Source organism: Cetorhinus maximus, chromosome 1 (genome assembly GCF_964194155.1).
Source record: "Cetorhinus maximus chromosome 1, sCetMax3.hap1.1, whole genome shotgun sequence".
NCBI classification, from domain to species: Eukaryota; Metazoa; Chordata; class Chondrichthyes; order Lamniformes; family Cetorhinidae; genus Cetorhinus; species Cetorhinus maximus.
The window spans coordinates 128,933,645-128,959,657 of NC_135879.1; the positions used below are offsets into that span (position 1 = coordinate 128,933,645).

The 26,013-nt window shown below is 41.1% G+C and overlaps 1 protein-coding gene across 1 annotated transcript in view; it reads left to right on the forward strand.

Annotated features, from left to right (window-relative positions):
- The window catches only part of pgm2 (phosphoglucomutase 2), a 79,990-nt gene that overhangs the window by 26,336 nt on the left and 27,641 nt on the right, over positions 1-26,013 (forward strand). The window contains exons 5-9 of the mRNA XM_078546133.1: positions 7,800-7,883; positions 12,405-12,598; positions 15,121-15,310; positions 19,003-19,100; positions 24,713-24,893. Of these exons, the coding sequence (XP_078402259.1) occupies positions 7,800-7,883; positions 12,405-12,598; positions 15,121-15,310; positions 19,003-19,100; positions 24,713-24,893 (747 nt within the window). The remainder of the gene's footprint in view (positions 1-7,799; positions 7,884-12,404; positions 12,599-15,120; positions 15,311-19,002; positions 19,101-24,712; positions 24,894-26,013) is intronic.

Consider the following 26,013-nt stretch of genomic DNA (forward strand, 5'->3'; position numbering starts at 1 on the left):
TTGAGAAGGTAGTGGTGAGCTGCTGCCTTGAACCGCTGCAGTCCATGTGGTGTGGTACATCCACCGTGCTGTTAGGGAGGGGAGTTCCAGGATTTTGACCCAACATCACTGAAGGAACGGCGATATAGTTCCAAGTCAGAGTGGTGCGTGGCTTAGAGGGGAACTCGCAGGTGGTGGTATTCCCTACATCTGCTGCCCTTGTCCTTCTAGGTGTTAGAAGTCGCAGGTTTGGAAGGTGCTATTGAACGAGTCTTGGGGAGTTGCTCAACTTCTGACCAGTAAGCTACTCACTGATGCTCAGTTAAGGTTCGACCCAGATCCCTCAGCTACAGACCTTATTACAGCCTTGGTCCAAACATAGACAAGAGAGTTGAATTCCAGAGGTGAAGTGAGAATGACTTGACATCAAGGCAGCATTTGACAAAGTATGGCATTATGCAACCCTAACAAAATTGAAATCAATGTGAATCAGGGAGAGAACTATATAAAGACGGATAGTACGAGTTTCTATAGATATTTAAGTAAGAAATGAGTTAATAAAGTGAGCATTGGTGCTTTGGCAAATGAGTCTGGGAAATTAATAATGGAAAGTAAGGAGATGGCAGATGAATTGAACAGGTATTTTGCAGCTGTCTCCACTATAGAAGATACAAGTAACATCCCAGAAATAGCTGTAAATCAGGAAATGGAAGGGAGGGATGAACTCAGGAAAATTACAATCACCAGGACAGTGGTATTTAGCAACTTGTTGGAGCTACAGGCTGACAAATCCCTGGGCCCTGATGGACTTCATTCATCATAGAGTCTTGAAAGAAATGGCTAGTGAAATAGTTGATGCATTGGTTTTAATTTTCTAAAATCCCTGGATTTGGGGAAAGTTCCATTAGATTGGAAAATAGCAAATGTAATTCCTTTATTCAAAAAAAGGGGGGAGACAGAAAACAGGAAACTACAGACCAGTTAGCTTAACATCTGTCATAAGGAAAATGTTAGAAGCTATTATTAAAGATGTTATAGCAGGGCACTTAGAAAACTTCAAAGGACTCTTACAAAATCACATTGACTTTGCCTGAGGGAAATAATGTCTAACCAATTTATTGGAGTTCTTTGAAGGTCACATGTGCTGCAGATGAAGGGGGACCAGTGCTTGTACTGTACATGGATTTCTAGAAGGCATTTGATAAGGTGCCACATAAAAGGTTTTTGCAGAAAATAGAAGCTCATGGTATAGGGGGTAACATATTGGCATGGATAGAAGATTGGCTAGGTAACAAGAAACAGAGTTGGCTTAAATGGGTCTTTTTCTGGTTGGCAATGATATAACGAGCAGTGTGCCACAAGGATCAGTGCTGAGGCCTCAACTTTTTACAATTTATATAAATAACTTGGATGAAGGGCTCGAGAGTATGGTTGCCAAATTTGCTGATAACATAAAGATAGGAGGGAAAGTAAGTTGTGAAGAGGACATAAGGAGGCTACAAAACAATATAGGTAGGCAAAGTGAATGGGCAAAGATCTGGCAAATGGAGCATAATGTGGGAAAATGTGAAATTGTCCATTTTGGCAGGAAGAGTGAAAAAGAAGCATATTAGCTAAATGGTGAGAGATTGCAGAGCTCTGAAATTCAGGGGGATCTGGGTGTCCTAGTGCATGAATCACAAAAGACTAGTATGCAGGTACGGCAAGCCATTAGGAAAGCTAATAGAATGTTATTGTTCATTGCGAGGGGAATTGAATGCAAAATTAGGGAGGTTATGCTTCAGTTGTACAGGGCATTGGTGAGACCACATCTGGAGTACTATGTACAGTATTGGTCTCCTTATTTAAGTATCTAAATGCATTAGAGGTAGTTCAGAAAAGGTTTACTAAACTAATATCAAGAATGGGTGGGTTGCCTTATGAGGAAAGGTTAGACATAGGTTAGGTTTGTATCCACTGGAGTAAGAGGCGACTTGATTGAAACCTTTAAGATTCCGGGGGACCTTGACAGGGCGGATATGGAGAGGATGTTTCCTCTTTTGGGAGAATCTAGATTTAGGGGGTCACTGTTTAAAAATAAGAGGTAACTCATTTAAGACAGAGATGAATTTTCTTTGAGGGTCGTGAGTCTTTGGAACTTTCTTCCTGAAAAGGCAGTGGAAGCAGGGTCTTTGAATATTTTTAAAGCAGAGCTGGATAGATTCTTGATTAATAAGAGGGTGAAAGGTTATCGGTAGGTGGGAATGTGGAGTTGAGGTTACCGCCAGTTCAGATCAGGTGGCATAGGCTCAAGGGGTCGAGTGGCCTACTCCTCCTAATTTGTATATTCATATGTATGTATGTTAGCATGACTCACTATTGGCTAGAGTCATATCTAGCATGAAGGCAAATGGTTGTGGTTGCTGGAGGTTAATCATTTCACTTTCAGGACATCACTGTAGGAGAGTTCCTCAGGGTGGCATCCTAGGCTCATCCATTTTCAGCCACTTCATCAATGACATTCCCAACATCAGAAGGTCAGAAGTGTGGGGATTTTCACTGATGATTGCACAATGTTCAGTTTCACTCATAATTTCTCACATACCTGCATGTAGCAAGATTTGGACAACATTCAGGATTGGGCTGATAAGTGGCAAGTAACATTCATGCCACATTTGTACCAGGCAATGACCATCTTGAATAAGGGGGAATCCAACCATCTCCCCTTGATACCTGATGGCATTACCATTGTTAAACCTCCCACCATCAACTTCCTGCGGGTTACCATTTACCAGAAACTTAACTGGACCAGCCTCATAAATAATGTGGCTGCAAGAGCAGGCCAGAGACTTGGAATTCTGTGGTGAGTACCTCATGTCCTGACCTCCAAAGCCTATCCATCGTCTATAAGTCACAAGTCAGTAGTGCGGTGGAATACTCCCCATTTGCCTGGTTGAGTGCTCTAACAACACTTGAAGCTCAACACCATCCAGCACAAAGCAGCCAGCTTGATTGGCACCCCATGCACACCTTAACCATTCACTCCCTTCCTGTACAGCAGTTTGTACCATTTACAGGATGCACTGCAGCAACTTGCCAAAACTCCTTTTTACAGCACCTTTCAAACACATGACCTCTATCACCTAGAAGAACAAGGGCAACAAATGCATGGGAACACTGCTTCCTGCAAATTCCTCACAAAATCGCGTACCATCCTGACTCGAACTATATTACCATTCCTTTACTGTCACTGGGTCATAATCCTGGAACTCCTGATATAACAGCACACTGGGGTATACCTACACCAAATTGACTGCAGTGGTTCAAGTAGGTGGCTCACAAAAACCTTTTCAAGGGTAATTAGGAATGGGCAATAAATGCTTGTCAGCGCTGTCCACATCCCATGAACAAAACAAACAATCTACCTCTGCCTCTGCCCCATCATAGCTCAGGCACCACCCAGTAATTGAGCCCCACTTTGGAGAAATTCAATTATGACTGTTGGAGTAAAATAAGATGCATCAATAATGTCAATATATCAAAACAGCTACCAGGATGCTGGATCTTTTATTGACCATAATTTTTGTGAAATGTTCAGATCAAGGCTTTGCACACAGCAATGAATAATGGCAAATAAAAAGCATTACTCAAACTCCTAAATGAACAGCAGGACAGCAATTATCAATTTGTTTCTTGACTTGTACGTACAAATGAGTTAAAAAGGACCATATTGATGATGGAATCTGATGTTCTCACTATAACATTTGCAATCTCTGATCAATAACTATTCACTTACAATTAATGTTTTCCTATTAGAATAAGTGTCTAAAAAGATAAACAGTCATCTAACATTCTCAATGTATAGGATACCATAGTGCTAGAATCCTGCAGGAATTTCAAGGCTTTAATTTTGTTGACTAATTCAGAAAATGACTACATGTGCTCCTCCATGATTTATATCATGTGAATCCCCTTCATTGGCTTATTGCCTTGTGATCATTACCAACTTCCCCAGTTTAATTAGTCATGCATCCTGTTGCTGTTATTGGAAGCTTAAATGACAGTGTTTTGTCTGGTAAAGTTGGATATTTCTTGACAAACATTGTATTGTCATTTGCTTTTAAAGTCTTATTTACATTGAGCAGTTACATTTTAGTGCTATGCAGAGGTCATTTGGGTACTCTACAGTTGTGATTGCCAAACTTCAAAAGGTGCTTACACTGGGTGGGGTACAGAGAAGAGTACTCTTCCTCCATGTTTCTCCTCTATTGTCCAGATTACTGGGACTGCTGTTGTCTGGCCCCATTATGACTGTGCACCCATGGCCAGAGAATCTCCTGCAATGACTTCTCTTCCTGCTTTTGCACAGTTACCTCTGGGGCCACTCGAGGATCTATCCTTGGCCTCCTTCCTACTTCTCATCTACCTGCTGGCCCTCCGCATTAACATGCAAAAGCTCTCAGGTGTCAGATTCCAGATGTACGCTGACAACACCAACTCTCAACCCTTCAACTGCCTCTGACTTATCGTGATGCTTATCTAACATCCATTATGAGATGAGCAGAAATTTCATATTAAATTTTAGGGAGACTGAAGACCATTGTCTTTGGTCCCTGCCACAAAATCTGTTCCTTAGCCACCAGTTCCATTTTCCTCCCTGGCCACTCTGAGCCTGAAATAGGCTGTTTGCAGCTTCTGCATCCTGTGCTGAGTTTCTAACCCCATACCCTCTATTATGATCCTTGGCCAGACCCCCAAATTGTTGGTTAGATCCAATTAGGGACCAATAGTGTTTTGTTTCAAGTAGACAAAGTTTGCGATTTAAAACACTTGCTCAGTGAAGAAAGCCACAAGATTCCAAGGGTTTTGAACAAACAAAAATAAACTTTACTGTACGGGGTCAGAAAGATCAAACAATTTACAATATCTATCTTATACTCTAACAATCAGGGTAAGTATGAGGTACATGTGAATAACAAGCCAACTGTGGTAGAACACTGCACAATAATTGGCAGAGGCGACCAAAACAGAGTCCATGGGTTTCTCAACAACCCACCCAGATAACACTGAGTCAGCCAATCTCACGGAAACTCTGTTTCTCTCAGGAGAGATTCCATCCTTCACCTTCTAAGATCTTACCTTGAAATCCTCTCCAAAAGTCACTCCAACACGGATGACATCAACAACGGCCCACCTTGCAGGGTTTCAATCTCACCTCCAAAGATTCCGTTCCCCTGGATTCCTGAGTGCGATTCAAGCGCCAATGCACGTGCACAATTTCAGACCTTTGGCCTTGCCAAGCAGAACACTACTGCTCCAAAGGGGTACCTTTGCCCTAAAGGCCCGCAGCACGGAGTCATCAACCTTTGGCTACCTATTTCACTTAAAGTCTGCTCCCTGCAATCCTTTTCTTGTTTAGAGCATGTTTCTCTCTTTTTAACTGAGCTGGGACATTTTCCTGTCCCGGTCCCCTCTTTGGGAATTTCCTTTTGGGACCTCTCCCTGTACCCTCTCCCCTTTGGAATCCTCTCCCTGTCTCCATCCTGGGATTTCTTTTTTCTTGATGGTGCTCCACTCCCGGTCACCTGACCCAGGTTTTCGTGCTGCTTTCCTTCTTGCACAGGCACACTGGACCCACAGATCGCAAAAATGTAGAACTATGCATGTGCAGCCCAATCCCAGTCTGCATATGCACAAAAGCTCCAAGGTCTGGCGGATGTTAAAGTTCCTGACCTCCACTCTCAACTCTTGAGGTAAGTATAGTTTTCATAACACCTCTCCATCTCCAAGACCTATTTCCATCTCTGTAATATTGCCTATTTCCACCCCTGTCTCAGCTCATCTGCTGCTGAAGCATTTATCTGTGATTTTGTCATCTCCAGACTCAACTATTCTAGTGCTGTTGCAGCCGGCCTTACAACTTTCACTTTTCCTAAATTCAGCACATCCTAACCTGCACCAAGTCCTGTTCACCCATCACCCCTGCTCGCTGATTTACATTGGCCCCTGCTCTGGCAGTGCATCAAATTTAAAATTCTCACCCTTGCGTTCAAATCCCTCCATGCCCTTGCCCCCTCCCCCGCCCCGTCTCTGTAACCTTCTGTAGCGCCCTCTAGGATTCATCCACTCTTCCAATTCTGGCCTTACGTGTATCCCTGATTTCCAACACCCCCATCATTGGCAGCCGTTCCTTCAGCTATCAAGGCCATATGCTCTGGGCTTGTCTCCCTTAACCTATCCTTTAAGACACTCCTGAATGTTTTGAATGGTTTGACCAAACTTTTCCTTGCCTGTCCCAAATACCCTAATTATGTAACTTGGTGGTAAATTGTGTTTAACCCTCCTGTGAAGCACCTTGGGATGTTTTACTATGATAAAGTGCATTATATAAATGCAAGTTATTAATAAGCAATAAGATTGATCCTAAAAGCAAGGGCATGAGCTATGGAGGAAAATCATTAATGGAATATTTTATCTATGAATTATTAAATAGTACTGGCATTGTTGTCACTCAGTAGAAAGAGATGTTGAGTTGGGCTGTGAGTGCACCAAGTAACAGTGGTAAGTCTGCCATCCTCCCTGTATCTCTGAGTGGGGATAGCACAAATGAGATTTTAAGCAGGAGGCACCCAGAACCACAGCCGGCTTTTCTTCCTGTTGTCGGAGACATTCCACAGCAGGGTTTGTCCAGCAACAGAAAGAAACTAGGTTGCCATTTTTCTTGATATTCAGTCTTAAAATTTACTTGAAGGCATCTATTGTCAATAATCAATAATCAAAAAAATCAATGGCCTGGGTCGTACAGTCCCAAATCGCCTGCGAAAACTGAGAGCCTCGCCGCAATTGAGGTCTGCAACCGCACCATAACTTCTGGGGAGCCCACTTACGCTCACATTGGAAGTTGGGATGCACCTGAATGGGCTCCAGACACTGATGTTTCCTCCAGGACCCGTCAGCCAGAAACTTGGGCTGATTGCTCAGAACTTGCAGCACTTTTTACGTTGGTTTTTGTAGCTTTAAACCAACAAGAGCGTGAAAACACTCCAAACCTGTGCGCATACCTCTCCACTCTAGTTCCTCAGTCTCACCGATGTCTGGGGGTGGGAGGGTGCCGAGGGGGAGTGGGGACCAGAGAGGTGGGGATGGCGCCCAAGATGCAGAGGTGGGGAAACTGTAATTAAAACTGCATCAAATAAAAATTAGAAAGAAGCAAGAAAAACTTACCTGTCATTGAGCTGAACACAGATTGCAAAGGGTGTGTCTTCAGTTTGTGATATTAAAAGGGGATGTGGCTCTGCCAGGAATATACCATGCAGCTAGGCTTCTCCAATCATTTCGTCGTTAGACCCACGCTACAGCTAGGAGAGCAAGTTCCTGCTGCAACCTACGGTAAAATAGGGTTGGGCTCTTCCATGTGGTCGGTGGTGAATGCCTCCGCTTTGCCACTGACTGCAAGATCCCAGCCAATATTTACATAATGTAACAAAATTCAGTCTCAGCCATTGGCATTCTGTGCTGACACCTGTATTTGCACTACAAAAACAGAATTACCTGGAAAAACTCAGCAGGTCTGGCAGCATCGGCGGAGAAGAAAAGAGTTGACGTTTCGTTTTGGATTTCCAGCATCCGCAGTTTTTTGTTTTTATCTCTGTATTTGCACTTGTGGGTGTATATTCAATAGACATGTTAGTCATTGATTTACATGTGGAGAATTCCATATGCAATGATTTTTAAGAACCAAGCCAGTTGATTTTTTTTCTTGCAGTCTGATTAATTGCATTGAATATTGTCCAACTTGTAATTAAATGTGCCTATTTCTCGTCAACCTTTTGTCTTTGTAGCCATTTACTGTGTCCCAGCTGAAACTGTGTGCAGGAATCATGATAACAGCATCTCACAACCCCAAGCAAGATAATGGTTATAAGGTAATAATGCAATCTTTTATGCAGTACTTTTGACTATTTTATGACCCAAATTTATAGGCAGTGTTAGTTGACAAACCAATTTAATTCTCCTCCTTCCATTTTAAATAGTTAATGTAAATATTGAGTGTATACAATGATTAAACTGCAATAGTATGGGAAATAGATTGCAAGGACACAGTGAATTGCAGTAAGGATTGGTGAGGTTGTTTGTGAAAATGGAGGTAATGCACAGCATTAAAATATAGTTGTGCATTTCTTTCTTCATGTGGCTCCTCGGGTCCCATGTACACTGGCAGCGGAATAAGCTTTTCCCTCATATTACGAGGTCAGCTCAGTTCATGTTTTAGCACTGCGTTACAAGTTGGCAACATAGTGTTCGGAGATGGAATTTAAGCAGTCCTAATGAATAAGAGCAAAGAGTTCTTTGGCCAACACCATTAACAAAAACAGTTTCACTGATCATTCATCACTTTTGTTTTCTGTGGGAAATTACTGGATTCCAATTCACTTCTGCGGTTATGTACATAATGAGTTCAAAAGTAACCAACTTACATGTTAAGTGCTTTGGAATATACTGAAGACACAAGGTGACATACAAATGTTTTTTTCTTTCAAGAGAGATTTTATGCTTGTAATAAAATCAGCCCTGGTTTCCTGAAATATTGCTTTGTAACTTCAAATTAAATATTAACAGTGTACAACAAAATCCTCAAGTATTCAAGTGTAGCAGTTTAAGCATGTACCACTTCATATCAATGTCTGAAGATGCTTGGTAATTAATTCAGTTATGAACATCATCAGCCATCTCAATTCCAAAGTCCTACCTTTAGAATGCAAATACTACACTTGTACAGCCTTAAGATTGAATTTGAGATGCACCATTTGGTGCAAAAAAATTTTCATAACGTAAGGATTTCCCAAAACACTTCACACTTCTAAGTGCCATCACTATTGTAGGAAGCATGGCAGCCAATTACCCACTTCAAGATTCCAGAAAGAACATTGTGATAATAAACAAGTGTTCAGTTTTTAGTAATGTTGATTGAGGGGTAAATATTGGCCAGAACACCAGGCATAACTTCCCTTGCTCCTCTTCAAAATAGTGGGGCATAATTTGTGTGGTGAGATAGGATAGGAACAGAGGTGGCTGAGCCCGGAATTCCCTCTGCTGGCCCGTGTGCTGGCTCTTAGCACGGTCGAGACACCTTGCCATTTCCCAGGAGGCAGGTCGGGTCTGGAATGGCTACCCGCCTGCAGGTGGCAGAAAGCCTATTGAGCCAGTTAAGAGAGCTATTAAGGCACCCCTCTTGTGCTGGCTGAAAGTTTCCAGCTGGCAGACAGGCCTTCTGCAGCTCCCTGTAGCAGATTGGGGGAGGTTGGTTGGGGTGGGGAATGGGGGGCACAGCACTCTGGATTGCTTCTAAATCCACCCCCTGCCCTTCTCCCGCAACCGATGATGGGAAAATCAGCACAGCTGTGGCTGCAAGCCCACCTTCCACAAAGGCAGTCTGGCAGCTTTAACCATTTTTTCTTTTATAAATTTAAAATTCATGTAAATTGGCTACTTTATGAATTTTTAAGAACTGAGAGGGCACCTCCATCTTGAAATGATATTTTTCTCTCTCTCTTACATGCAATGGCAGGCTGCAGCTCTTTCACTGCTGTCATGCCTATTGGCGCTCCCGCACCAGGAGCCTGCCAACAATGGTGAGCCACCAATCCTATGAAATTCTTGTCAGGTGTCAATTCCCAATATGGCATGGGGTCAAGACCTGCATTTGATCCCAACCCTAAATGGAGAATCTAGCCTGTGATCTTGTACATCCACCTCAGAGCAGATGGGGGAAACTGATTCCTCTTTAATATCCTGGTTAGAACAACAAACGATAGAGTAATATCTCAAGATCATTTTAGTGCTATTTAATTTCCTGTTTGTAAACTACGGATATATTGTAACTGGATTTAAAAATTCCTTGTAGAAGATGTATTTTCATAAATTAAATTATAATAATATAATTTTGGTGAAATCCTGTATGAAATTTCTCCTGGAGTTAGGACCATTTCCTGAGTTGGGCATTTAAGGTACATTTATTTTTCCAAATTCAATGAATACTTAAAAATATGCAGTTGATTTATTTTTACTCAAAGTCCAGATGTTTTCCTAACCTTCCTCTTTCTCCTCAACTTTTGTTCTTCCTTTCTCTTTGAATATTTTGCAGGTTTTTTCAATTTGCTCAGTTTATCTTTTGTTTTCCTAAGCTACTTTAACATTATAGAGGATGCATGAGTCTTATACAATTCCTGGAAGCCTAATTTAAAACTGCTGGACTATCGGGTCTTCCAGTCTGTTTAACTTGTTGTGTAAAGCTGACTGTGCTTTGGAATCCAATTTTGTGTTGTCACAGCTGTGTAAAAGGCGTTTCCTTAAAGTAGCCTGTGAGCTAAGAATGAGTGTGTCCGCGCCTACCCGTGTCCTTGTGTGTCCATAGCCCCTATTTAATTTGAATGATTCAGTGTAAAATTAACCCAGCAGACAAGCTTTAGTCTTAAACAGGATAGATTAGTTTTTGCAAGTTAGGTGAAAAATAATAGTTATTAGCTAAAAAATACAGATACAAAGATTAAAATGCACATAAAAGAAAAGATACTTAGAGAGTGATTTGAAATCTCATCTTTATGAGATATCATTGGGGCCCGTTGTTTGAACTCCTTCCTTTCTGAAGTGAAGTGGCTCAAAACTGAGGTTCGGTTTAGCTACTGCAATGGCCTTTGCAATCGACCAGTCGGTGCTTGCCTCTCCCAGGTGAATTCAGCAGGTTAGCAGGTTTTTGGGAGAGCAAGAAGGCCTCGCTAATTTTGCAGTTATGGCACTTGCAAGTTGCCTAGTCTTTTTTCGGCAGGAAAAGCAGTTGATTCTTCAAAGAAATAACTCTGTCGTCCCTTGGCCAAGAACCCTTTCTAAGGTTGTTTCTTAGAATTCTTTCTGGGGTTCTACACACACAATGGCTGTTTGCAGCCTGCCTTTATACAGTTTTAATACTTAAAATGGTTGCTATCGCAAACTGTCGAACCATGCTCCCATATTAGGCATTGGCTTAGCCTTGGGCATAGTCTTTTAGCCGAGGTAACTAACCTTACAAATATCTCAGCCATTGACTTGAATGGTTCCCATTCTGCCATGTATGAGGGGATAGGAAAGAACTATTCAGACCTCCAGGGAAAGCCATTGTCTGCTTGGGGATTCATTACATTTCAGAAGTCTTTTCATATCTGGGTATATCTGCTTGTAATCCACTCAGAGCCTTTCGGAAGCTTGACAACATTGCAGTCAAAGAAAGGTGACTTATAGCAGCCATCCTTAAGGCTTCTTGTGTCCATTTAAAAAGGAAGATTAGCTTTTTAACATCTATAATATCTCAGTTACACGTTTATGACAGAGTGCATGGTCTTATTCAATGTAGAAGGCTGTTGTAGATTTACAAAATCATTATGGGTCCTACTTTATCTTGTGTTTGCAATATCATTTAAGGCAATGCATTCAGCACCAAATCTGCATGTACTTTGTTTCTTGAGTAACATTTGATTTCGCTGTACTCAGTGGTTATTCTATTCCAGAAGTTCTTGATTTTGAATAGTTTGCATTTGCCCTATTTTGTTTGTTAGCTCAGCTAACTCTGAGAAAAGTACATCTGTCTTCTTAATTCCCTCATATTTATAGTTAGAAAAGCTGACAGGCGTCTTCAGAAAAGTGATCATAACATAAAAGTGGATCAAATACATAGTGGCTTTCTTTATTTTGAAACATGTGTTGTCAATGCAGAGCTTTGCCCAATAGCCATGTTTTAAAACAAAAAGCTCATCCGTCATCATATCCTTGGGATGTTAAAATGGCAATGCTTATTTCTTTATTACTGTGGATGATGGATAAAGTTGCCTCCTGATAATACCTTTTTGTAAAATTGGTTTGATTTTTGTCAACTTTATTGTAATGCAGAAGTATAAGAATATTTGAGCACTTTTGATTTACATGTGTGCTAACTGCCAAGCCTGGAGGAAATTCCATCTTCACTTAATAAATTCTTTAAGCAGCCTTTCAAGATAGCAGGCTTTGCAGGCTAACAGCCAATTCAATAAATTAATTACTTGTGGCAGATCAAGTGTGAATGGGAAATGGGAATAGTGCTTTTTGCCCCTTGATCTCGCACTTTATTTTCTTAGAAGTAATTGAAGCATTTAAATCACCATGGTTTAACTTGAATTAAGTAGTACAGCATTTTGTTCCAAACTGAATACATGTTTGGCTCAAAGAACTTCAGGAAAAGTATTGGTAATCCACAATTGACAGCATTTTTCATACTTGTTTCGGTGATCGGTCTGAGTGTCTTCAACTCAATGTTTTTTGCATTAATTTAAAATATTTATTTTTAGACTATATGCAGGTGAATTTTGTCATGGGTTGTTCAAACATTAGCTTAAATCTGTATATACTGTAACCACAATGGCTTGTTTGATAATATTTAGGTTTACTGGGATAATGGAGCTCAGATTGTTGAACCTCACGATCGAGAAATCGCAGAGGCCATTGATAAGAATTTGGAGCCATGGTCAGAGTCCTGGAATGACAAGCTTGTTGACTGCAGTTCACTCATTAAAGATCCTTTTGAAAATATGAAAAATAAATATCTTGAGTGTCTACAGAAGCATTGCTTTCACAGGTCAGTGACCAGATGTACTTAGTATTTGATTTCTGTAGCAAACTGGTTCATGCAATCTTTTTCTACTTTCATTTGATCACATATTTGGTCTTCTGTCACCAAAAGCTGACCTGAGCTGCTTGTTAGACCTCACTTTTATCTGGAACCCTATTATACCTTTACAGTGGCAACATACTGTGGATGCTGAAAATCAGAAATATAACCAGAAAATGCTGGAAATACACAGCAGGCCAGGCAATATCTGTGGAGAGAGATAATGTTTCAAATGTTAACTCTTTTTCTCTCCATAGATGCTGCCTGGCTTGCTGAGCATTACCAACATTTTCTGTTTATCTTGCACTTTGCTTTAATTTGGTTAACGTGTGATTCATCAAGAACATTGTATGGAAAAAAAATGACTTTTATGCAAATATGGCACTTAAAGATACAGAATTACATGCTTTCTTATCCATGCACTTCCTGCATCCCACCAAAATAGTAATTCTGAATGATGATTTACTCTTTATTGTTGTACAGTTAAACACTAATGAAATAAGTTTGTCTCGGTAGCTTTTTTTTTCAGAAAATTCAACACTTGGATTCAGCAATTACAACCTAATGACTTCATTTTGAAAGGGGCCAAAATGTCAAGATTGCTGCAGTATAAATAGCCCAGACCTATGTTTGAAGCTTGGTCCTAAATGTGCATACAATGTTTAATAACTGCTTTGTGAATTAAGCACCAGTGCAGTAAAACCATGGAGAAGACTGTTTTCCTCTTCCTTCCCCTCTTCTTCCACTTCCACTCTGCCAGCCACCCCTCCCACCCCGCTTAAGTATTTGTGTTGGCGTGTGTATCTGTTGTGTCAGCTTTGACTTTACCAAGGAAAAGTACTTTGTCTTGTCTCCACTTTCTTCCCATCTCTCCTCCTGCTAAAGTTACCTTGTCCATGAGACCACTTCCTGCTCCCTTAGCCCCATTACCGTTGAACAACTGGCAACCCAACTTCTATTCCTGGTTCCTGTGTTAGGTAAAACTGCAAATAGCATCCATCTCATATACTGTCTCTATCACTTTCGCAAAGCCTTCTTCAAAGCTCTTGCAGACTGCCACCCTTTGTCCCCATTGGGCTCCACTCTTGCCTATCTAATCTCCAGCAAAGGTTTCTTTTCTTGCTTCCATACAATTACCACTGGATCTTTCCTTAGTCTTCTCCTCTTGCTTATCCACACCCTGCCCTTAACAAAGTTACCTGAGGATATGGGGTCAGCTTCCACATGTATGCTAACGACGTCCACCTCCTGATTCTGTGTGATTTTCCAATATCCTGTCTTGGATGAGCTGCAGTTTCTTCTGGTTAAATATTATTAAACTGAGTTGCTCAGGCTCCTGCCACCTACCAGAAACTAAGTACTCTTAGTACTGATTCGCATCACCTCCCTCCACACCTGCTTCAACATATCTGTTGCTGAAACACTCAAACATATGTTTTTCTCTTCCAGATTCAACTATTCCAATGCTCTCCTGTCTTTCATGTCTGTAAACTTCAGCTCACCCAGTATTCTGTTACCTGTATCTTGCCCTGCACTAAGTCCAGCTTTCCTGTCACCCCTGTTCTTGCGGACCATTATTGGAGCACTATCCCACAATGCCTCAGAATTAAAATTCTCATCCTCGTCCATGTCTTTGCCCATCCCTATCTCTGTAGCCTGTGGCCCTAAACCCACCCACAACCCCCAAACTCTTCTCCCTGACTCTGGCCCTTTGTGCATTCCCCTTCTCCTTGCCCACCATCATCACCTGTGCCTTCAGCCATCTAGGCTGCCTGTTCTTCTAGCCTGTGGCCCTAAACCCACCTACAACCCCCAAACTCTTCTCCCTGACTCTGGCCCTTTGTGCATTCCCCTTCTCCTTGCCCACCATCATCACCTGTGCCTTCAGCCATCTAGGCTGCCTGTTCTGAAATTCCCTCACTAAATATTTCTGCCTCACCATGTCCAATGCCCATCCAACACTTGGGGCAGAATTTTATGGCCTTGTTGTGGTTGGGGGCCGTGCTATAAAATGAAGCGAGCCTTGCAAAAGTCCATTGACTTTGGCAGGATTGTAAAATTCTGCCCTTAGACATTTGGTTACCCCTATGATTTTCTTCTCCTTTATCTCAACCTCTGAAATGTTTTTTCTAATTTTAAAGGTGTTATGTCAATGCAAGTTGTTGTTGTTATCAAAGTGTGGAAAAGCTGTGATCTTAAATTTGTCATTTGATGCATTGTGGCAATGGATATTTGTTGTGGAGTTTAATTATCAGTGTATCACTGATATCAAAGCAGATGACCACTCAAAACAGCACAGGTTTCAAAGGCGTACTAATTCTCATACATTTCCAGTAAGTTATTTCAAATAAATATTTGCTATGTTTTATTGTTGATATTCATTTCAAGTTTTTGTAATTGATTTTATTCTAAAACATCATTGCTTTCAATTGCCTGTGCTAGAGACAATATTGTTTTCTGATCTGACTTCACTTTATTTCTTTATCTAGGGATATAAATAAGGAAACTAAACTTAAATTTGTACACACATCCGTGCATGGAGTTGGACATGAGTTTGTGCAAGCAGCTCTCAAAGCATTCAGCTTCACCCCTCCCCTTGCAGTTCCAGAGCAGAAAGATCCTGATCCAGAGTTTCCAACTGTCAAATATCCAAATCCAGAAGAAGGCAAAGATGTACTGGTAAGGAGTGTTGATGTATAAGCTGCTGTCAAAGCTGATTTATTTTGGTTTTCGTGGGGTATTGATGCTATTGATTCCTGTTGCATATTCCATAGCTGAAAATAACCCCTGAGTAAGATTTCTAGATTTACTAATTCTAGGCATTGGGAAGCCCAACATTAAAAAAAATGTACCCTACTGGTAGCCAACTGTAATTACTGTGGAATTACTGACAGCTGCACGTGTTAGGAGCTGGTGGCATTAACACCCCATCATACCCAATGTAAAATGATTTTAATTAAGTTTTGCATTGAATTTTAATCCATTGTAAACACAAATCTGGAGCAGAGATGCAGTAGCTGTAATTGCCTTAAATGCACACACGGAAAGCTTTGCCAGAGATCTGTAACAATACTCTGATTATCCAGTCTTAGTTATTTAATTAATAAGCTTTTATGCTCACTCTTTTGAGGATTGGAAAAAAGGTGAGGTAATTAAAAAAAAAATTTGATGACAACCTCCTGTGATACTGAATATTCAATCTTATTTTTGATTTTCACTTTCCAAGGTGCATCAGAACCAAAAATGTAATACAGCAAATAATTCTTCCAGCAGCATCCTTTCTGCCTTCATAGGCATGCAATATATAAATTCTGAAGTTTCAAGATTTACGGTTTGAGTATTTTTGGTGAAACAAGTGGAGCTCAAACAGTGAAAAATGTTGAGGCCAGAGTCTGAATAAAACTCGTTTTTATATTTACTTAATTATTTATCAGCTTTATTGCAGAGTAGTTGAGATAATGTGATAGTATAAAGGTACATTTTTATCTGTAGTAGCATTTTTACCAAATTAAGCAGGTTTTTTTAAAACTTATAACCAACTGGGTTTTGAATTCCTTGGAACTTTTGACTTCTAAATTTGGTGTCCTGCCGCCTGTTTCTGGTCCCTGACAAGCGCAGGTAAAAAAACTAAGAAATAGGAGCAGGAGTAGACCATGCAGCTCCTGACCCTGCTCCACCATTCATGGCTGACCACCTACTTAAATCCCATTTTCCTGCCCATTCCCCACTTCCCTCGATTCACTTAAGAGTCCAAAAATCTGTTGAACACAACCTTGAATATAGTTAATGACTGAACATCCACAGCCCTCTCTGGTACAGAATTCCAAAGATTCATAACCCTCTGAGTGAAGAAATTTCACCACATCTCGGTCCTAATTGGCTATCCCCTTTACCCTACAAGACTCCTTGCCAGCCGGGGGTAAAAGCCTCTCATCTTGCCAGGCCCCCTCAGAATCTGTGTGTGTCAATGAGATCACCTCTCATTCTTCCGAACTCCGAAGAATACAGAGAGGTGTCTGTTTAAAGGGCAGGCGGCGTCTTCCCACGTGGGCAGCCCTTGCCAGCAGCAGATCTGTCATTGGGCACGAGCTGCACAAATAGGAGGGACTTCCCCCAAGCAGGCTGTCTTGCATGGTTGCCAGAGTCTACCTGGCAGGTTGCCCACATGGCATGGCCCCCAGCTGCCACTGGTAGGATACTAACAACAGTAGGCTGAGGCTCTTAAGTGACTTGATTGGCAGAGTCGGGAAGTTGGCAGGGTCTCCACCCCATAGCTTGCTGCTTGATTATATGGCCTCCTCCCTCACCTCGTCTCCCAGCCCACCTCCAGGGAGCATTAAATTCTGTCTGAGTTTCTATTCTCTGAAACAAAGTGAATAACCTCATTTTAAGGTTGATCAAAATCAACCTTATATTCTATATCCCGGCCTCTTGCCCATTCAGTTAACCTCAGTTATCCATTTGCAACCAGTGTTTCAGATTTTTATCTTGGATTTAGGAATTGAGAGTAGGGAATTTTCCCAGTGTTGGAATCCTGCCTCATGAGTGGCAGTAACCACCCATACTATTTTCATGGCGGGGAGTTGGAGATGGGCTGGAGTCAGGCCTGCTGCCAGAGGTGGAGATGGAAGCAGGCTGTTGTCGAGGCAGCCAGATTAAAAGGCCACCTCCATTCACTGAAACATCGGTGTAGTTCTGGAGATGTGTGAGGGCCCCCTGACCCTCACCCGCTTACCCACTCATCCTCAATTTTTCTTAAGGTTCCTCCATGCTCTCGCCCATGTATTTCTGCAGCTCCTCCCCTCTCAAGATCATCTTGTCCATGAGGTCCACCTTCTGCTATCTTGAGCCCATAGCCACAAAATTATTAACCACTCAGCTTCCTTTCTAACCTTCACGCTAACTGACATTGTAAATTGTCCCCTCTTGGGAACAGTACTATTCCTTTTCAAAACTTCTATCTTGACATAAAAAAAATGAAATAGGAGCAAGAGTAGGCCATTCAGCCCTTCGAACTCGCTCGTTATTAAGTGAGGTTATGGCTGATCATCTACTTCAACACCATTTTCCTGCACTATCCCCATATCTATAGATGTTTTTAATATGTAGAAAACTATCAATCTCAGTATTGAATATATTTAATGACTGAGCCTCCACAGCCCTCTGGGGGCAGAGAATTCCAAAGGTTCACCACTGAGTGGGCAAGAAGGTGGGATATGGAATATAAGGTTGATTCCTCCTCATCTCAGTCCTAAATGACCTGCCTCTTATTGCAAGACTGTGTCCCCTGGTTCTAGACACCTCAGCCAGGGGAAACGTTCTTCCTGCATCTACCCTGTCGAGCTCTGAAAGAATTTTGTATGTTTGAATGAGATCACCTCTCATTCTTCTAAACTCTAGAGAATAAAGGCCCAGTCTATTTAGTTGCTCCGCATAGGACAATCCTTCCATCCCAGGAATTAATTTAGTGAACCTTTGTTGCACTCTTCCTTAAAATACTAACCCTTAAAACTTCTGTTCTTGCAAATTACCACCACAACATCAACCTCTTTTCCCTCATTTAAAGTCCTTGATCATGCGTTTTCCTCCCAAATCTGCCCATTTTCCCTCAACTCCATGTTTGAATCACGAAGTTTTCACCCCTGAAACAGTTCTAATGAAAGTTACAAATTACATTCTCCGTGACTATAACATGTGCACCATGCCTCCATGCCCTTCTTCATCTCTCTAAAGCTTTTAACATGGTCAGCCATACCATCTTCCTCCAACACCTCCCCTCTGTTGAGGAGCTGAGCGGGACAATTCTGATTGAACAATCTGGCTCTAATTTTTAGGTTATGTCTGCTAGCCTTAGTTTCCCGAATTAGCAGAAATAGTTTCTCTCTATCTACCTCTAACAATTCCCATTAATACCTTGAAAAGTTGAATCAAATCACCCTTTTAACTTTGAATTCCAGGAATTACCACCCTAGTTTGTGTAATATCCCCTCAAAGCTTAACCCCTGGAGCCCAGGTATCATTCTGGTAAATCTTCATTGCAGTCCCTCTGAGGCCAATACATCCTTCCTACCCTGCCCAAAACTGTTCACAATATTCCAGGCTTTGTGTAGCTGAAGCATGACTTCCACCCCTTGTATCTAGTCCTCTAGATAAATGAGTCAACATTTCATTAGCCTTTTTGATTATTTTAATGATTTGTGTACCTGGTCCCCAAGTCTCTTTGGAGCTCTACTGTTTATATTGTGTAACAATAAACTTGCTGTTAGATCTATTATCCACATTACTTGGAGGAAGCAGGCCAACTGAATTGTGTTAGTTTTTTTTACTTGTATTTGAAATACTCCATTAAGTATAACTTCTAATTTTTCCAGAATTTATCTTTTGCCCTGGCTGACAAGGAGGGAGCCACAGTCATTTTAGCAAATGACCCCGATGCTGATCGGCTTGCTGTAGCTGAGAAGCAAGAGAGGTATGCAGTAAATACGTCAACTCTCCATTGAATTTTGCAAGCATTTTGTAAGGTGCAAGCACTTTTCCGATGCATATGAGTTCCCTAAGTTCTAAGAGTTTCAAATAAAATTTGAGAGTTTCAGAACCTTCAGTATGGGGTGTCTTTGTTGTAGACGGGTGGTTTCTGACATGCATCACAGAGTGTAGGCAGCTATAAATCAGTTATTACTTGTCAATCCACGGGTTGACAGTGCAGGAATGAAAGGATAAGAAGCATACTGCTTGTCCAGATTTGTGTTTTTTATGGGACAAAGGTGGGATTCCAAATTGTTAGCCATTTAATGCAGCAGAATATTTTATGTCATATAAGACATGTCCAAACTGTTCTCATTCATGAGTAAGAATTCCTAGGCAGTCCATAAAAGAGTTTTCTTCAGCCCATATTCAGGACCAGTTTATTGGGCGGATTTCTTTCAATAAAGGGGAAAGTTGTAAAATATGCTGATCATCGCTGAGGACCCTGGAGTTGTCAGCCTTCTTTGAGGATTTGGATTAAGTAATGGGGATAGAGTAAGCTCGGTATAGCCCATTGAACTTGAATGTTTAGAACAGCAAGGTTGCTGGCATGTTACTAATTATATCTGAGTCATAAATGTTGATACCCATCATATGGCTGGTTAAGAAATTCTTATACTTGAAATAATGTCCGATGGAAAAACAATAGCTGGAAGTTAGGTATGAGGTCATAGAGTCAATACTGCACAGAAGGAGACCATTCGGTCCATCAGGTCCAGGCTCTCTGTAGAGCAATCCAGTCAGTCCCATTTCCCTGCTCTATTCCCATAGCTTTGCAAATTGATTTCCCTTAGTTCCTATACAATTTCCTTGAGGAATTATTGATTGTCTCTGCTTCCTTCTTCACTCCTGTAGGCAGTGAGTTCTAGGTCATTCGCATTCGCTAGGTTAAAAAAAGTTCTTCCTCACCCCCCCTCCCTGGTATCACTTGTCCAAACATTAATCTGTGTGTCCTAATCCTTCTACCATTGTGCTTATGTATCTGGGATTTGTTACTTAGTGTGTTTGGGTTACAAAGGTAAATGACTGCTGTTGAAGCTCTGCAACTCTGCCTCAGGGAACCACTCTTTGTTGTGTCCCTGCTAAGGTCGGGAGAATTGTGGCAGTACATTCACACATTTCATTTAGGTTCTGCTGATAATTATCATATCACTTATGTTCTTGGCATCCACTGAGGGCTCAAATCCATGCTAGCTAGTCAGTTGCTTCATAGCCAACTGATAACTCTTGTCTAGTATGGGGAGGGAAGAGCAATAGAGTCTCAGCAATTAGCTTCAGGGTAGAGAATTTTGGAACAAAGACAACCCTCTAAGGAAGAATAGTAAGGTACCTGAACCAGGTAAATCCATACTACTCCAGGGCACTAGCAGAAGGCAGCTTTTGCAACACTGAAACATGGAGGGGCAGATCTGACACGAGGAATCTTTGGGGATTAGATTGCAGAGATTTTCAAAGAAGTAAAGTGACCCTCGTTGGAAAATCAGCTGGAAGCTTTTCTGTGCTCTGCAGCTATGCTACTTGACTTTTTGCTAGCAAAACTCCAGCAATTTTCTATGAGTTCTAAATTTTTACTGCTTGCAAACTATTGATTAAACTCTAAATTTGGCTAGGTAAGGTATATTTAAATAGGCGTTTGGTCATACAGAACTTGAGTATTGCTGAAAAAAGAGATATGTCTTAAGCTTTTTGTCTTGCACTCATCAGGACACTCGCAAGAATACCAATATAAGGGGAAGACAACAATTTACACCGTATTTGAAGAGAGTGTTGATTGGTTGGCAAGTGATGTTGCCATAGAGCATGCATCACTGATGGCAACTGACAGTTAACTGCCAAGCATTGTTTGAAATTTAAGCCAGGCAGCTTGACCCTGATTAGTCAAGGCATTGCCCTGAGAATGAGTCAGCAAATGGCTGTCACTTATTTTGTTTAGGTGAAACAGGTGCAATGTACGTACATGTTATTTCTGTTTGCAAAGAACAGGGCCCTGTGTATTAATATATGTAGCTTCCAGTACATGCAAATGCACCACACTGCGAGACCAACTGACAATCTTAAATTGGTTGTCAGTGTAATTCTTAGCACACTGAGGATTATTCAGCAAATGTCATCCAGTCACTGAATCACATCTAATGCTGGACACTGTTTTTGAGTTTTGCAAGCATGGACTGTTTGGGTACGGTCAGCACCCTACCCTTTGCGAACAGTGACTGGGACATGCTGCTTGATAGGCTATACTAAAGACTGGCGGATCATATCAAACACCATGTCCCAGCTGCTGTTCACAATGGGCAGGGTACAGACCGTACCCAAACAGCCTGTGCTTGCAAAACTCAAAACAGTGTCCAACATTAGATGTGATTCTGCGATTGGATGACATTTGCTGAACGATCCTCAATGTGCTAAGAATTACGCTGACAACCAATTTAAGATTGTCAGTCAGGCTTGCAGTATGGCGCATTTGTGTGTACTGGAAACTACATATATTTATACATAGGGCCTTGTTCTTTGCAGACAGAAAGAATATGTACATGCATTGTGCCTGTTTCAGCTAAACAAAATAAGTGACAGCCATTCGCTGACTCATTCCTCAGGGCAAACCTTGACCAATCAGGTTCAAACTGCTTATTTTAAATTTCAAACAATGCTTGGCAGTTAACTGTCAGTCACCATCAGTGGTGTATTCTCCATGGCAATGCCATTTGCCAACCAATCAGCAGTCTTCTCATACAGTATAGATTGTTGTCTTCCCCTTATTGGTACTCTTGCGAATGTCCTGCTGAGCGCAAGACGAAAAGCTTAGACATGTCTTTTTTCAACAATACTATGGTGTATTTCTATAGTCAGAGTTGATATTCCATTTGAAGGCAAACAGAAACTGTCATTTGTCTGGCATTCTCAGTGGCTTGTTTTAAAAACGCTGAATAATAACTGACTTCTGTGTGCGTTAGACACAACCGACCAAAAAATCTCATCTGCATCTGTCTAATGTATAGAGCTATGACAATTTAAGAAGTTGCTGAGAGCTTATAACTGACAAAGTTGATACAGAATCATTTAAAACTTTTCATTCAGGATGAGTGTTATAAATAGCTGCCTTTGATTTCGATAATTTTCTAGTCATTGACTTGTCTAGTTTGAATTTCTTTATCACTCTAGCGGTTGTTTCCATTAAATTACTTGGATTGAAACAATAATTTATCCAAACATCAGGATTGAGTGGGCTATTGAGTTTAACAGTGTTTAATCTTTGTATTCACATTTCAAAGCAAAACTTCCACATTCCCCTTAATGTAAACAAAATGTTGTAATACCAGTTTAGCTAAAGCTTACATTTTTAGCAGCTGAACCTTCTAGGGAAGTGTGATCATAATATGCTAGAATTTCACATTCATTTGAGAGTGAGAAACTTGGGGCTGAAACTAATTTCTAAACTTAAGTAAAGGCAATTCCAAATGTATGAAGTCAGAATTGGCTAAAGTGGACTGTGAAAACAGAGAAGCAGTGGCAGACATTTAAGGAGGTATTTTCTAATTCTCAACAAAGATACATTCCATTGAGAAAGAAAAACTCTAAGGATGAACCGTCTGTGGTGAACTAATGAGCTTTAAGGATGATGTCAAATTGAAAGAAAAGGTGTTCAATGCTGCAAAGATTAGCAGTAGGCCTGAAGATTGGGAATATTTTAGAAACCAGCAAAGGGTGACTAGAAAAGTAATAAAGAGGGAGAAATTAGAATGAGAGTAAACTAGCACGAAATATAAAAACAAGCACTAAGAGCTTTTACAAGTATGTGAAAAGGAAGAGAATAGCTAAAGTAAATGTTGGTCCCTTAGAGGAGCTCTCCACCACTCTCTTGCACTGTCACTCTTGTTATCTTCAACAACAGCTGACTGCAGGACACTCTTCCCAGACTGCTTCACCGCGATGCTGACTGTAGGACACTCTTCCAGCTTGTTGGTGATTGTAATATGTAAATTGTATTTGTGTTTCTTGCATCATATGTCCCCTCTGGGTTTTACCCAAAACATGATCAAAGCAGTTAGTTTCATGTGGGATTGGCTATGCACATACCCCTGTGCAATCTGCCTTCCTGGGCCCTTTTATCTGGAATATAATTGTATTTGCATCCAAAGGAAGAAAAACAGAAACTTTTCATAATTGCTTAAAATTAACTTTGTTATAAGTTAAGACTGGGGCCAGGATTTTTCATTGGTCAGGAGGCTCGGTGGGAGCGGGCGGGGGGCAGTCATCACCCCTGATCGGCTCGGCACCGCGATTTCACGAGGGCGGGCCAATTAAAGCCCACCCTGTGTGGATCACGAGCGGTGTGCGGGCAGGGGGTGGAGGGAGCTGCCCGGAGCTGCCTCAGGGAGATTGAAGCGCTTTATAACAAAATAAATAAAGACATGAGAAATTTAATGAAACATGTCCCCTTATGTGACTGGACATGTTTTTATTTTTCAAAGAAAGTTTTTATTTCATTTGTAATAGCTTTAGGAAACCTCATCCCGCTCGTGGATGAAATTTCCTAAAAAATGTAAAGGCCGCTTGGCCTTTTCACCTGCCCGCCAACTGTTAGGTTGGATGGGCAACTTACAATTCAGGTTAATTATCTGTTTAATGGCCTTAATAGGCCTACCAATTATTGGCGGGCGCACAGCCGACTCCAGCGTGTGCCCGCCGAACAAAATATAGCGAGACAGCGTGATGACATTGGGGTGCACACCCGACATCATCGCGCATCATTTTACATTCCGGCATGTTGGGCCCGCCCCCGCATGCCGATTGTAAAATTCTGCTCTGGGTTATTTTTGGAAGTACAATGATACCTGTAAATTACAGACACCTTAGGGCATCAGCTATCAAATTTTGCAGGTGTCCTTAATTTCAAAATTACCATTATAAGTATAGTAAAAAATTCCTGTAGAATGAACAGTTAATTACCTAGCATCCATAATAGCGGAGAAACTGCTGTATTCCCAGGGTAGAGATGTGCTAGCATTCATACATGGTGGTAAAGAGCATTCCGTAAAAGCTGTTTCTTTTTACAAAACCTGCCTTGGATTGACCATTCATGCACTGGCCTTGTGAGCATTTAAGAGCGAAAATGAAGTAGCAGAAAGGGGAAGTCCCAGTGATCCCGATCCAGTGAAAGTTTTAGATACAGCGGTTATGCAACAGGGGGTATCGCATGTTTTAGACTATTAAAGAGCTTGGTGTATTGAACACTGTCTGTCTACAGTTCATAATTTGGGGTGTCCATTTTTTTTCCCAAAGAGCCTCTGACATATTTAGCCATAGAAGTTATTTGAGTGCCTTAAGAACTTTTTTTTTTTGCCAGGTGTCTTTTTTTTGCAGCCCCATTCATGTAGGTTCCACCGTTGTGCCAAATCTAACATCATATTAGAGTATGTAACAACACTGTTACATTTATAGGGATGCTTCTCATGGATGGGGCTTAAAATTTTCTTTGTGTATCAAAATAATTTAATTATGCTTTTAGTATTCAATAAAATGTTCAATTCTCAAAATGTTTTCTCTTTTTGCTCCTAGTGGGGAATGGAAAGTATTTTCAGGGAACGAATTAGGTGCCTTGTTGGGCTGGTGGATTTTTACTTGCTGGAAGAAGCAAAATCCGGAATCCAGTTGTCTGAAAAAAGTATATATGCTGTCCAGCACAGTCTCTTCAAAAATCCTCCGAGCAATTGCACTAAAAGAAGGATTCCATTTTGAGGTATGCTTGTCGTTTTGACTTAACAATTAGCTATTAGCTGTGCATCAGCTGGGGCGAGGGTGGGCAGGCCATCCTGTGCCTTGCCCGATCCATATGACATTTCTGTCAGGTAAGTTACGCGGCGTGATGGCCACACAGTGAATTTATGCCCCACAACCTGCAAATCCAATGGCAGGGGCCCGTGAATTTCTGCTCCAGGCCTCCGAGGAAAGGTTGTGCAGAAGTACCCTTTCTAGACAACAGTTTCACATTATCTGTTAACTTCAGTGAAAATTTTATACTTTACATCCGACTTTTTTTAATAGATTCTGTGTCTAGATCTTGTTGAATGCAGATTACCTTTATTGCATTTGTCACCAGGTTGTGTCGTTGGTATTAGCAACATTTAGAATATTGTGTTTTCTCCCTTTGAATAGAGGAAAATTTAGAGGTCCCAGAACTACACGAGTTACTACCCAAGCAAAAACCAAGACTTTTCCCATTTATCATTTCATATAAGTTAAAGAGCCATTGTCATCATACAACTGGACTTAATCTTTAAAAATGTTACTTGTGGAAATTTGTGAATATGGAAGTTATTTATAGGTACTGGACAGCCTTTGTCCATAGTTCAATAATCTAAGGGCATGCTGCAGTTTTCTATTGCTTCTTAATCCCTTTCAGATTTCTGTATAGTCTTTGTGCTCTGCTAATGAGTGATCACGTCTATTAGACTTTGCCCACTACAGATGTAGGCCCAACGATTATACTTTTCAGATCATGTTTTGCTTCATTTTTGACCATCAGGAAAATTCTTGGTCATGTGCAGTATCTTTCCTTTCCCCGAAAATATTTTAAAACCTTGTTACTGTTATAACAAACTGGCAACTCAAGTCAAACTGAGGATCAAACCAGGAAGCTTCCAGTTTTAATGGCCAAGGTTTCCAGCCCTGCTGCGTCAGGTTCCCCTGTGGCAAATGTGGTGAGTCATTGAAACCTCCATTAGCTTTGTCAGGACCGGACGATCCCAGGCCTAATAGCTCGGCTGCTCTAGCTAAACTCATGAACCCATGGATGAAACTCTAATGGTATTAATTACATTTACATTAGTATATCTGGGTTATTGGGTTTTTTTGGCAGT